This window comes from Diabrotica virgifera, chromosome 7 (genome assembly GCF_917563875.1).
Source record: "Diabrotica virgifera virgifera chromosome 7, PGI_DIABVI_V3a".
NCBI classification, from domain to species: Eukaryota; Metazoa; Arthropoda; class Insecta; order Coleoptera; family Chrysomelidae; genus Diabrotica; species Diabrotica virgifera.
The window spans coordinates 144,740,156-144,755,640 of record NC_065449.1 but is presented as its reverse complement, the minus strand read 5'-3'; the positions used below and the strand labels follow the sequence as shown (position 1 = coordinate 144,755,640).

Below are 15,485 nucleotides of genomic sequence, written 5' to 3'. Positions count from 1 at the left end.
TTCCTGCTACATGAATATGTGAAGCTGAGTATTTGGTGAAAAGATTAAACCAACTAGAAATGGAAGAATATTTCCTTATCAGTATAAACGATAATAAATAATAGTCAAAGTGCATCATTATTTTAATTATTATGCTTCTCATTATTTAAAATATACCTACAATATTTATTACATAGCCAATTACATGTTTTTCATTTATTTCCACTATTTTGATAAATGTTTGAATGACATTAGTTTGTGCACCCGATACCATTTTGTCTCTAACGAATATGATTTACAAAAAAAGTCCTGTAATTGCTCAGTTGAGTGCTACCTGGTCGTCCATAATATGTGGTGTGGATGCTCATCAGTAAGTTTGACAAATCACTCTTAGTATAAAAAAATTTTATGCGTTCTAATTAAAAATATGTATTTTGTTGTATGATTATCATCAAAATTGTATAATCTTTATATAAAAATGCGTAACATATATATTTGAGTTTATTAAATATTACAAAAATATTTATATACAGTGAGGACGTTTGAGTTGGAATAAATTAATTTTCTCGAGAATGCTACCTTTCAGATGAGCTATCAGATGACCCCTACTCTCATTAAAAAAAATCATCGATTACGTCATCACGTTCAAATGGATGACGTCACTAGTACGATATATATGCCAAATAATCGTAATTTAAAAATAAAAATCGATCTGTTTCGGGATTTATCTCCAAAATCACCCATTCTCGAGAAAATCAATTTACCTATTCCAACTCAAACGTCCTCACTGTATGTAATTTTTTGCATTTAAAATCTGATTTTATTGTGTTTTAAAACGAAATCGTCTAAATAGTCTTAAGATCTGAATATAGGACGACCTGCACCCATCTGCTTTCCGGATAAAACATTTTTTTTGCACGATTGATCATTTTTGACTGTTTACCGTGACAGATTTTACGTCAGTAGGTGACATTTACTAGCAACTCGACGGTAAGTAATCCAACTCGACGGTAAGTACTCCAACTCGACGGTAAGTAATTCACTTACCGTCGAGTTAAAAAATCTCTTAATTTTAATTTATTTTTTGTAAGAATAAAGAAAACTAACGAATTATTTATTAATATTGAAACTTATGGTACAATTTGTTAAATTATTTAATGAAATCCCACTTGTTTGGGCTGTGGTTTCACCTCTAACAGAAACTCCTGCAGAATCGCATACATTAGTAGTATTACTAGTATTGAACAATATTTTTTCGGCAAAATCTATTTTATTTTGAAGAGAATCTTCTACATAGCTTTCTGCCACTGTCGATGAACGCCAACCTCCATGACGCTTTAATCCGAGGACATCAACACCTTTATTAGCCAAAAGCGTTGCTGATGTCCTCCTGAACGAATGGCCAGTATAGTTCTCGGGATTAGGCAAATTTAAGAATTTGGCAATTTGAGAAGGCCAGCCCCCGATTGTCCCTTTCCCTATTACTTGAGCACAACATTTTTCTTTGGCGTATCTTGAGAACAAATGATTTGATTTTACTTGTAATGGACGAAGTTTTATATACTTTTGATAACGGATTTTGGATTTTTCGGGAATAATTGCGGAACACCCTTCTTCTCAAGCCCGTTCAATTTCTTCAGATTCACTTTCGCTCATATTTTAATTTATAATAATCAAAATTGTACTTAAAATTATTGACAACTAAATAAAAACTCAATTCTTCATTGTTGTTATGCACCCTAGTTACTACCTAACAACCAAAGTATCTATCTTGATAAAATGAATGAAACTAGTCAATATGACGAAAATGTTTAATTTTATAATTTATAATGGTATCAATCGAAGGGTTGAGTTTCGATTTTTCGAAGGGTTTTCATCTCCGCTGTTTCGAGCAATCTTTTTGTCCTGTCTGTGTCGGGTCGTGTTTCTGCCGCGTATGTCATTATTGGTCTGATGACTGTTTTGTAAATTCTGCCTTTCATTTCTTTTCCGATATTTTTATTTTTTCATATTGTGTCATTCGGGCAACCTGCGGCTCTGTTTGCTCTATTCACTTGTTCTTCCACTTCTGTTTCGAGCCTTCCGTAGCTAGATAGTGTGATGCCTAGATATTTAAACTCCATCACTTGTTCTATTATCTGACCTTCAAGCTCCAATTTACATCTTATGGGATCTGCTGTTATAACCATGCATTTTGTCTTTTTTGAGGAAATTAACATGTTAAATTTTCTGGCGATTATGTTGAATTGGTGCAGCATACGTTGTAAATCATCTTCACTTTGAGAGATTAGTATTGCATCGTCCGCATAGCAGATTATTTTAAGTTGTTTTTCTCCCATTTGGTATCCTTTTTAGTTCTTACTTTTTTTATTATTTCGTCCATGATCAGGTTGAACAATAAAGAAATCAAGGAATCCCCCTGTCTTATCCCATTGCCGGCTTCAATTGGGTCAGTTAGTTCATCTTCCACTTTTACTTTTGTTGTGTTGTTCTGGTAGATGTTTTCTATTGTTTTAATTATTCCCAGAGGTACCTCTCTCGAGTATAACAAGTGGAAAACGTCCTTTAATATGACTCTGTCAACTTTCTTAAGCTTTCCTAAGGTCCACGTAACATAAATATGCCGGTTTGTTGTATTCCAACGATTTCTCTTGAACTTGCCTCTTGAACAAATGCATGTGAGTCTTTTAACTCTCGCTATAACGCTTCATTATACAACACATCTAATTTTCACCAGTTTATTTATGTTCTTCAAGATTTTCAATTAGATACTTATATCAAACTTCAAAGTATAGATACCGTTGTGAAAGTGTACGATAGAAAAGTGATATTCAAAAAAAAAACTTAAGGATAATAATTTGAAAACTACAAACTTACCAACTTTGAATTTATAAAAAATATGATAAATACGTTGTAAAAAGAAGTAAGCGGGGCAGTTATAGCAATTTCATATTTACTCTAATGTATGTATTCAATGAAACTTAGTGACCAAATATTGACAAGAACATAACAATGAAACATTGTTTTCTTGAATTATTACCAAGTTGCATTTTTAAAAATCATTTAGATGTAGATGTGCAAGAACGTTTAACAAGAAATATACTTTTAAACGAATGCTTTGTCAATAGTATCCAGATTTTAAGGTATAATAATTACTTATATTAATGACGGCTTAAAATCGCCTGGGAGTGAATTCAAACATTACCTTTTACGTAGTCAGGTAATATTCATATTTTGGGAGTGAACTCAACTCGTCCCATACAGTCAATTGTGGCTTAATCTCATACAAACATACTTTTTAATTGATTTTAATGTAACAACTTTTAACTTCATTGCATATATGTATGCTCTTATAAAGAAATAACCCCTTTGTTGCTAACTAATATTTTATGGGAGCAAAGCACCATTTTAATTAAAAATACTTTAGATTTGGTTTACCGATAACATGCTTCAAATCATCGGCCCATGTGGTTAGTGGGCGTCCTCTGCTCCGTAGTGCTTCTTCTCACGGCCTCCACTCGACAATACGTTTTGTCCATCGGTTGGACAACCGATGGACAAACATCGAAAACATCAACATCAAAATGCAGGAAATAAATTATTATTATTTTCTTTTAACTTGAACTTAGGACAGCTACCGGCAAAATTAACCGCCCACCTTGTATTTCTTTCAATTTGCAGAAGTAATCATTCTGGGACCACGTTTTATGAAAGATGCGGTGAAAACTATGTACCTTTGAGGAAAATAAAACAGTAAAATTGTTGAAAAAAAAATAGTTTATCAAGGGATGCTTAACAAAAATCCAATGCTTAAAATTAGGACTTCTTCGAGCCGGTTCGGCAATCCATTCATGATATTCTGGATATCAGATTGGGGGGATATTGTGCCACTCCTCTATCACAGCCCTCTTGAGCTCTCCGAAGAATGTAGGAGCTGAAATACGGTACTCTCATACGATTTCAGGAGACAGGTTCATATAACCGCAGGCCAAGGCAAGGCCGACATCGATGCACTACAATTTGAGATGACCGCTTCATTGTCAGCAACGTGTCGAGAAGTCGTTTTTGTACCGCTATCGCTAAAAGAAGACTATCAGAAAGAAATTTGGGAGCTTTCCGTCCAGCTCGCGTTCCACAGCTGCTCCCACAACACCGTAGAGCTAGACTTTGTTTTGCTCGAGAATATGCTGACTGGACTGTGGCGGAATGGAAGAACATGCAGTTCTCTGATCGGAGCAGAATTGACCTAAGAGGTCCAGATGGACGTCATCGTGTCTACAGGCGTCAGAATGAAAGATTTTCTCCAGGCATTTTAACCGAAACAATGGTTTACCGAGGAGGGTCAATAATAATTTGGAGCGGTATCTCTTACGAAGCTCGTACTGATTTTGTTATGTTCGACAGAGGCAATGTAAATGCTCAGAGATACGTGAAAGAAGTTCTCCAAAAGCATGTCATACCTTTTGCACCGTTTATTGGTGAAAACTTTAGATTAATGCATGAAAATGCACGTTGCCATACCACAAGATTTGCCCGTGAGTACCTTAATGAGGTAGATATTCAAGTTTTAGCATGGCCAACACGCAGTCCCGATCTTAACCCAATAGGGATGTTCACTAATTTTTAAATATAGTTAAATTCAATAGATTATATGGTTTATAAAAACATAGCAATCATAAAACTGTTTAAAAATCTACATTTTTTAAGATAAATGAGTTCATAATGTTGATTTTCTTGGAGGCTAGAAAAACGGCTCCCTGCAGCGAGGCTACGGCCTGTGACGTCAGTAGTCGTATCGGCTGTGATCGAGGGCTAGTTCTGTATACTTATTTACGAAGTGTACTTGAATGTGTGCAGTTCTTTACGTATTTAATTAGTAAAAGAATGAAGCCAAATAACTGGTGTTTTGTTCCTGGGTGTGTAAATACATCGAAAAACAGTTCTGACAAGATTTTTATTACCGTTCCAACCAATTTAAAACAGAAAATGAAATGGTTTGTTGCAGCTAGAAGGGACATCAAGGAAGTGTCAATAAAAACCAAGTTTTTCAGTTGTGAAGATCACTTTCTTGTAAGTTATGAATGTTTTTCTAAATAAAAAGTTTTTAAATTACTCATTGTTACCCAATTTTATGATATGTTTTAGATTTAAGTTAGCTGGGTTATAAACTAAATTATAAAAATTTTAATACAGTCGTATTTTGAATTTCTCTAAATATCTGTTACCATTTATCTGTTATCATTTCAAAGAAATGGGTTAGTATAGCAATAAAACTTTTTACAAAAATGAAAAAGTACCATAGTTTATAATCTCTGAATTTGTCGGGACCCTAAAAAGACCGGTGCCCATCATAACATAGTAATAAAATATTATTTATTACTTGATAGACCCTATAAACTAGACATCAATTAACTTTGCAGTGAATTGTACATAAAAGTTTTTGGATTCACTGAAAAATATATTAAGGGGTAACTATTTTATTACAACGTATTCTTATACCTAAGTGGATAAATTTATTAAGAGGGTAGGCGCAAAATCTTGGTCAAATACTATTTAATTAATTTTTTTCGAATCCTGAGAAAACTAATAAATATTTTAAAAAAATTTAAACTCAGAATGAAAGACTACATTATTACCGAGGGTCGAAAGTCCGTTCAAAAAAACAAAAAGTTTATTTTGAATGAAATGTTTGAAATTAATTGTAGGAGAGCCCAAGCGGGGATTTTTGCAGTTACTCGAGCGCATCAGATTATCATATGGGGAGAAACCTCGTACCCTGTAGATGTACCTCTACCATATATTGGCTCTTAACACAGGGGAGTTCGTTAAGGGGGGCCCGAAAAACAAATCTATCCTTAAAAATGCTCGACATTGTCAGATTAAGATAAGGTAAGTTAAGTACATGCAAAAGAGTGTATATTTCAAAAATCTGACGAGTAAGGAAATGGGCGAGTTAAAAAGTTTCACAAAAAAAAAGCGAATATTTCGCGAAATGAACGTCAGATCAAAAAACTAAAAACTACGTGTTCAATATTTTTCAAAAATCTATCGAATGATTCCAAACATGACCCCTTACGGAGAGAAGTGGGGTAAATTTAAAATTTTAAATACAAATCCCGCGATATTTCGCAAAATAAACATCAGATCGAAAAACTGCAAAATACACTTATTCAATGTTTTTGAAAACTCTATCGAATGGTACCAAACACGACCCCCCGTGGAGGGGAGGTGGGGGTTACTTTAAAATCTTAAATAGGAGCCCCAATTTTTTATTGCAGATTTGAATTCTTTATGTAAAAATAAGCAACTTTTATTCGAAACATTTTTTAGAATTATGGATAGATGGCGCTATAATCGGAAAAAACGATTGTTGGAAATGGAAAATTAAATTAAAAAATGGCAAGTGCCCACTACAATGGAAAATTTTACTTAACTTTTTTTGGTTTTAGGACCTAATAATCACAACCCAATAGGTCCCCACAGCGCTCGAGTGACTGCACATTTAGCATACTTTGCTCCCCTACCATAAATATCACACTAAATTTTCTGTATTTTTTCATCCCTGTAACTTATTAAAATAAACATTATAGAAGTTTTCCAGAGACTTTTGGCTTTTGGTAATAATGTAATATTTGACTCTACATTTACATTTTTCAAAAATATTGATTAGTTTTCTAATTCGAAAATTCGAAAAAAATGAATGAATTTAAATAGCATTGGACCTAGATTTTGCTGGGTTCAAGTATTACGTAACGCGATTTTGAAGATTTTTGACCCCCCCCCTCCCCCATACGTAACGCACCTTAATGGGGCGTTTACGTATGACGTAAACAAGGTACAAGGTTAGTTTTGCCGGTGAGTGTAGTAATAAAATTATTGAATTGACAATGGAAAAGAGTTGAATAAATAACTATTTCCTCCAACTTATGCGATGCGATAATCAAGTTATACAGATAAATAGAAAGATAATATCAAAAATTTACGACGCAATATTGGGGAAGGTCGTGTTCGAAACCTGTTCTACGAACAATGTTGTCCTAGTACATGAACAAGCAATTTTTGGCACATTACCTCCACCAAACAAACAGTTCATTAATCAAACAGTTCAGTTAATTTAAAGTCATGAGTAATTTTGAAGGAATAATTAGACAAAATTTGGTATACAATGTTGCATTTTAATGACACCAACAGAAAATGCGCAAAATATGTAGTGGCCTTCAATAGCTAGTGGCTGTAGAGCCTAAGCTATCAATTTTATTAGTCATAAAAATAGCTACTTGTATAACAAGGGAGGAAAGTGCTACTTTTGCTCTCGAGAATGAAGTTTACTATAGTATTCAGATTACTGAAGTAATCATTCAAGGGAGGAAAAGGCACTTTACTCCCATGTTATACATATGATTTTTCCACCTTCCCCAAATAACAAGTCATTTTTTTATTTTTAAATAATTTATTTATGTAACTAACAAAATTTATTAGAGAACTAAAACTAACAAGTAGGTACAGTAGAACTGTCAACTGTCAAATATACGTCAAATTATTAATGTAAACATTGTTAAATCAAAATAACAATTTACTGTTTTTTACCATTCTGCAAAATACAGGGTGTTCTACAAATAAACGAAAAAATGTATAGATACTTACGTAATATATAATAGAATATTATATAGGGCGTCAATAAGTTATTTTATCAATGACATACCATGACGTCACTTTTACTTTTACTCCCTAGGGAGGAAAAGTACGACTTTACTCCCTACAATCAGGTCAGGAAAAGTATACTTTCGGTAGAAAGTATAGCAAGTATACCGTCTTCGGTAGGTGAAAAAATATTTTTTTAGGACTAAAAAATATTTTTTTAGGACTGGTATTTTTATTACGACTGAAACAGGCTATTTTGGCACCAAAATAATACAAATTTTGTCTGTGTCTAATCAGGCTATTTCTAATGTACTTAACTATTTCTATTTCTAATCTGCTATTTCTAATTCTGCTTTAGGATTCTAATGTTATAATTTATAACTTAGATGTTATATCATAATAGTATGTTCTGGAACAAGGTTAGGATGAAAATTCGATAGCCGTGGAAGGCAAGCGTGATGAACCACGAGTTAATCGCATTTTCCATACACCAAGTAACTGACCGTATTTTCTTGTACCAATATGGAAGTATGTATCTTGGAATATAAATTATCAAAAGCAAATATAAGATATTTTACCAAGAAAAACAATTTATTCAAATAAATTAACATGAAATTGTGTTCTACAAAATCTAAAATAACAAGATAATTTACCTACAAAACTTAAATAAAAATTAGAATATTTTGTTGGACTCTCCTCGTGAACGAACTAAGGGGGGGGGGGGTATGGTTTGACATATTTAATTTTTTTTTATTATTTCAAATAAAAGAGCATACTTCCAAGAAAACTCTCTGAAAATTTCAAAATAATCGGAGTAAAATTACCAGAGATACAGGGTGTTGAATATGCCTACCTTCGACTCGCGTTGCCGCGGCTTCGCGCCAGCACGCTTGAGCGTAGTGAGAAACGTTAAACAACTGTTTGCCTTCTCTTTTGTAGATTACTCCTCGATTTAAAAAACATATTCCAATGTGCATCACTTTACGATTTGGCAGACAAATAAGAAGATGAAGATGCAGTTGTCAAAACTTTAAACGCATTTTTCTCAAAACTGCTTTTTCAAATGCGGTGGACATTGTAACTAAAAAACTACTGGGCCGATCTACCTGATATTTTGCACATATTTTCCTTAGACATTTCATGAGGTAACAACGTCGAGATATTTTTCTTTTTTTGCTTATTTTTTGTTCAACAATAATAAGTCTGTTGATTTTCACAAAATTTTTACCAAAAATTTCATTTTTTTGAATTCTGAGTGATACCAAAAATTCAAAAATCATTAAAAATAAAAAAAACTCGACGTTGTGACCTCGCGAAACTCATAAGCTAATTAAATCTTTTTGAATTTTTTGTTTCGTATGATCGAGTGACGAGTTCTGATGTCCACCGCAAAATCCATTCTTTTGTGAGCTGCCTGTCAAAATTTGTCACCAATGGCTTATTTTCCAATATTTTGGATTGAATTTTTTTGTAAGCATTCTTTGAATTGTACTTAATACGTTTATTTAATTTAAAAATAAAATATTTGTACCAAAGCTTCGAAAAAAATTCACAAAAATGTGCTTGATATGTTGATTTCAAACCATACCCCCTCCTTAAACTTCTTAGCCTGTCCGCACATGGGACGACGCTCGAACTACTCGACTCGATACCAGTCGCGTAGGTCTCTCCCCGTCAGTCAAGTTCCTTCGTTGTGGCATTGAGCTCCGTACATGGAGCGTTTAGGATTGCAAATCTCCTCGTCTTGTATGACACTCGTCGCTTGCGATCCGTAGCACACGAGAAAGTTCGAGTGAGACGCACGTTTACAGTCATATAGGTAGTTTATTTTACTTGTTTCCTTCGTTTTTTGTTGTTTTTTGTGCTTAATTAAGTTTTATTTAAAGATCGGTGCATGTTATGTTCGTTGATTGTAGTACTAGGTAGGTACCTACTAGCGTTGTGGAAATATATTATTGTTTGTAATATAAAATTCTGGAAACATTGAACTTCTCTTTTTAGGTGTTTAATGTAAAATTCGTTGAGGAAGTAGAAAAATATCCTCACTATAATGCTCATTGTATTCAAATTATACTAAAAATGTAACAATACCGTACTTTTCACAGATCTAAATAGTCGTTTTGGTTGATATACAGGGTGTCCCGAAAAGATTGGTCATAAATTATACCACAGATTCTGGGGTCAAAAATAGGTTGATTGAACCCCTTTGAAGTTGCAAAATGAAAATGGACATGTGGCATTCTTATGGCAGCAATATCTTAAAAAAAATTAAAGTGAAATTTGTGCACCCCATAAAAATTTTATGGGGGTTTTGTTCCCTTAAACCCCCCGAAACTTTTGTGTACGTTCTAATTAAATTACTATTGTGGCACCATTAGTTAAACACAATGTTTTTAAAACTTTTTTGTCTCCTAGTACTTTTTCGATAAGCCAGTGTTTATCGAGATATTTTAAATATTTGTCGAATCCAACACATATTTGTAAATGGTTAACTACGATTAAAGAGACCTGGTAATAATCTGAAAATTTATTTATAATTTCCATTTTTATTTATATTTTGAAAAAGAAGCCACATCTCGATAAAAGGTGACTTATCAAAAAAAGACTAGGAGGCAAAAAAGTTTTAAAAACACTGTGTTTAACTAATGGTACCACAATAATAGTTTAATTGGAACGTACACAAACATTTGGTGGGTTTAAAGGAACAAAACCCCCATAAAATTTTTATGTAAACATATTAAAAAAGAAGCCGCATCTCGATAAAAATTGGCTTATCGAAAAAATAGTAAGAGGCAAAAAAGTTTTAAAAATGTTGTGTTTAATTAATGGTACCACAATAATGAATTAATTGAAACGTACACAAAAGTTTGGGAGGTTTCAGGGAACAAAACCCCCTAAAATGTTTATGGGGTGGACCGTTTTCACTATAATTTTGTTTTAAGATGTTCCTGCCATAAGAATTATACATGTACATTTTCAATAAAAAATCACCAATAGTTTTCGATATACATATGTATTGAAAAAAATCGATTTTCATTTTGTAACTTCAAGGGGCTTTAACTTTTTTTTGAGCACATTTGTACTAAGGTAAGTTAGGTTCAATCGAACTATTTTTGACCCCAGAATGTGTGGTATAATTTATGACCAATCTTTTCGGAACACCCTGTATAAAAAATGCGTTCTTACTGGTTGGAAGATGTGAGCAAACTGAATCGACTAGTTTGCGGAGAACAATCGCTTGTGCCGCAGGGTTCGTACAAGACGATTAAGACGCGCGAACTTCGAGACGTGTCTTCGATCGACCCATGTGCGGACGGCCTTACTCTATTAACACATTCGCTACCAAGCGGCTCATATATGAGCCACACGGATTTTTCGCACAGACCAGCGTCACACATTTGAGCCGGAGATCCCACCGCTCGAAATGTCGAATAAAATAGTTAGGCTACGGCTCCACGGGCGGGAAATTGACGCTAGCAGTAGCAGTAAAATGAACTTAAGGTTCCGCGGAACGGAATGGGAATAGCCGAACTGAACCGACTACGTACGTTCTCAGATAGCGTATTGCGTTTTGGACGTGGTCTATAGAAAAGTGCGGCGCATATATGAGTCAGATGGTCTGTGTGCAGCTCCTACCGTTTAGTAGAAATTTAGCGAGCACGTGTGCAACATTGTCTCTGGATTGTGCTGTGTTTTTTTGTTGTTTTTAGTCCATGTAAGTATGTTTGTTTTACCTAGTATTATGTATGGTATTTTGTATGATATTCCACTACAATACAACGATTATTACTACAAATAAAACAAAACGCTGTCGGTCTAAACTTGAAAAGTAAGGTTATGTTACGAAATATTTCTTATTTCAGGTGCATGGTCTATTTCAAAGAAAGAAAAACATAAAAGGCTGTGTTTACTAAAATAAAATACTCCACCAGCTTATTATTTTATTGCAAATTCTAAATAGTAGTAATAAGCCTAAAAAAGTCGTCATATATATGAACCGCATAGTATCTAAATAAAGATTTTGTACATATGCTGTTGCGATTACTAGATTTCGTAGGTAAGAAGCTTCGTATTGTTATTTCATATTTACACGTAACATTCGTAGTAAAACCCCTTCGAATGTTGCTAGAGAATAACTTTTTCAGGGTTTTGCTGTGATGTATAAAAGAACTATTCTAACAGAGAAGGAGCTTCAAGAAGAGGCGGCCCGAATTATGAACTCAGAAAATGATGACAGTCTTTCTGATATACTAGAACCTGATGAAATTCCTGAAATGTTTTTAGATTCCGGCAGTAGCTATAAGCCTTCATCAGAATCGGGTTCTAGTGTAGAACAAAATCCAGTTAGTGACTCGGAACATACCAGTGATAAAGCAGTTAGTGACCTTGATGAAAATGTTCCTGAAATGGACAGTGCACCAGTAAATAATCAAGATGACAGCGACTGGCTCGAAATCGACGATGAACCGGAGGTATTTGATTTTTCAGAAATTGAACGTTTGAAAATAGATACATCAAAAGAATGTACTCCCAAAGATATATTTGAACTATTGTTTGATGAAGACTTGTTTCAAAAAATTTGCGAGTGGATTAATTTACGTGCACTGTCAGTTATTGGCAATGTAATACCGAAGCATTCTACAACGAATAAATGGAAACCAACTACTCCCCATGAATTCCGCCGTTTTCTCGCATTATGCATGCTAATGGGAAACATAAAAATGCCAAACATTAAGTGCTCCTGGAGTACGAATCCACTATATTCCCACCCAATATTTGGAAATATCATGTCGAGGAATAGATTCGAACAGATTCTACGGTGTTTGTGTTTTACCAAGAAAGATGATATAAAAACTTCCCGTTTGCACAAAATTGAAAAAGTTGCAGACCATGTTTTTGAAAACATGCGTAAAGTTTTATATCCTGGAAGAGATCTCTCCTTAGACGAACCCTTGCTGCTTTGGCGTGGACGATTAATATTTCGCCAATATATTCCCAATAAGAGTGCGAAATACGGAATAAAGCTGTATGAACTTTGCACCCCAGAGGGCTTTGTTTTGGAGTGTCTAGTGTATACCGGAAAGGACACAGTGAACAATGAGATTGGCCATGCACAAGCTGTAGTTACAAAACTTGCGGAGCGATATTTTGGAAAAGGTCACACATTGTACTTAGATATTTATTACAATAGTGTAAAACTTGCAGAATTCCTTTATAAGAACAAGACTCATATGGTAGGAATATTGAGAAAAAACCGGAAAGGAAACCCAAAAGTGGTAATTGACTACAAATTACGCAAAGGAGAGAGCACTTTCAGAAAAAGAAAAATTTGATGGTTTTGAAGTGGAAGGACAAGCGCGATGTGCTTATGATATCAACATTGCATGGACCTGGATCTCAAAAAACAACTAATAAACGAGGAGTAGAACAAGAAAAACCCAGTGTAGTAGTCGACTATAACAAACGTATGTCCGGTGTTGATAGAAGCGACCAAATGCTCTCATATTATACGACACCCAGAAAAACTATTAGATGGTACCTAAAATTATTTTTTCATTTTGTCGATGTATGCTTATGGAATGGTACCTACTTGCATAATGTTGCTAAGGAAAAAAAATACGTATTTAGAATTCAGGGAGCAGCTGATACTTGACTATCTTCAAATTCCACTTTCATCAAGGAAAAGTCAGGTAAAACCTTCATCTCATTATCCCAAAAAAGCAGAAAAACGAAGACGATGTCGCATTTGTTCCTCAAAAAAGAAAAGGACCCTGACATTCTTTGTTTGCGAGAAATGTAAAGACAAATCTGGACAATTGATTGGGTTGTGCGTAGATCCATGTTTTCAAGAGTATCACGAAGGCAACCAGTAAATGCTTTTTTTACCACACACATCAGATTTGGTTTTTTTTAGTTTCTTGTTTTTTTTGTTTTTTTTTACCAGAATACCTTATTTTATTTCTGTTGTGACATAAATATAATTAAATTTATTTAAAGTTGTAAGTTTTTTTATGTCTCATATATGAGACATATGGTCTATAATATTACCGGTTATGCTATAGACCAGCGTCTCATATATGAGCCGCATCAAAAAATCCCACAGGAATTGCATATTTTTATCTCAGATTAGGTAAGTTACAATCAGAAAAGGTTTTTCTTAGTGAATTTGTCATAATCTATGTTAGGTCCAGCAGGACGAAACCTAAATACACCCCTGGTAGCGAACGTGTTAAGGATACTCTCAATTAATGAAATGAAAATTATTTTGATCCAAAGCCCATTCTGTTCTTTATAGCTTCACTTAATTGTTGAAGCGTATTGAAGTATTTTCTAACACATTTAGTTGTCGTGTGTTATATGCAGTTCATATCTGGTGACCGGGTTGGTCACTCCATTCTGTCAATACCGTGGTGCTGTAATCTTTCGTTCAGAATTTTTGTACGGTGGGGACAGGCATTATCGCCAATAAGGAAAAAACTTTCTCTGATTGCACCCGCAAACGATACAATAATTGGTATTCCAGCTATATCTCTATATATCTGACCCTTCATCATAGCATTTGTCAGAACCATTAAGTCAGTGCGGCCATTAAAACAAATACCACCCAAACGCAAATAGAGCCTCACCCAAAAGCAAATATAGGTAAATAGGCACTCTATAATGTTCATTATACCTCTCTCCTCGTTCCCTTCGATCCAAAATACGACTTTCGGAATTGTTTATACGAAATTGTTTATGCTCATCTGTAAATAAACAGTTTCTACATCCGTTGATTGTCCAGTTGCGCCGTTCTTCAGCCCATAGTCTTCTCAAGCTGCGGTGTTCCCTGGTTAGTACTGGATAAGATGATCGTCTTCTTGCTCTTAAGCCAGTAATATGCAACCTTCTTCTAACGATTTGGTTTGAAATTATTCTGTCCGTGACATTACGCAATGTTCTGTTGATGCAAGAATCAGTATATGTTGGGTTCTTTCTAGCAATAATTCACATATATCGGTCATCAACAGGGTTGGTATTTCTTGTCGCTATCCACCATAAACATATGATGCTTCACCATTTGTGACATAACGATTCCAAGCTCTATTTACAACACTTTGTGATAACCCCAAACGTTGAGCCGCGTCACGTTGCGTTAACCCTTCGTTGATCCACCTTACAATCTGTTGCATTTGGACAATATCTAAACATCTTCGAGGCATAGTTTATAACTAAATAATAAAAATGTTCCAATATTTAAAACAAATTAACCCATATTGTGTTAATATCAAATGCAAATATATGACTTTAATATTCAACTTTTTGCTGATACCGTCTTCAGGCGTCAGCGACCTTCCAGTGGGAATGTATGGAGGAGTATCACCTAGCCGTAAGCCCTTATTTCTTGCGTATCGCTCCCCTATAGACCGATCAGACACCAGCTTATTCCAAACCAAGCCGTATATTCTTTAGAATTTTAGGCTACAACGTTAGCCTTTTCATTTTTCTATTCACCGGCCGGAGCTCGAACCTTGATCGCATATCCTGATCGATCGGAAAATAGAAAGATAATTTGGAAAATTTAGGACGCAATACATTCTTCAGGAAGGTCATCTTTGAAACCTGCTACAAACAATGTTGTTGTCCTAGTACATGAACAAGCAATTTTTGGCACATTACCTCCAAACAAACAGGTCATTAAATCAGATGTTAATTGAAAGTCATGAGTAATTTTGAAGGAATAATTAGACAAAATTTGGTATACAATGTTGCATTTTAATGACACCAACAGAAAATGTGCAAAATAAGTAGTGGCCTTTGTTACCTTCGTCGAATTTAAAGATTCCTAAGGTGTTTAAAAACTATCAGTTTTATTATTCATAAAAAAT

At 34.4% G+C, this 15,485-nt stretch overlaps 1 protein-coding gene across 1 annotated transcript in view; it reads left to right on the top strand.

The window, feature by feature from the left end:
* The first annotated feature begins 313 nt into the window (after nt 1-313).
* Nucleotides 314-15,485, top strand: part of LOC126887786 (inositol-trisphosphate 3-kinase homolog) — a 295,392-nt gene continuing 280,220 nt past the window's right edge. The window contains exon 1 of the mRNA XM_050655600.1: nt 314-349. Coding sequence (XP_050511557.1) covers nt 329-349 — 21 coding nt within the window. The 5' untranslated portion in view covers nt 314-328. The remainder of the gene's footprint in view (nt 350-15,485) is intronic.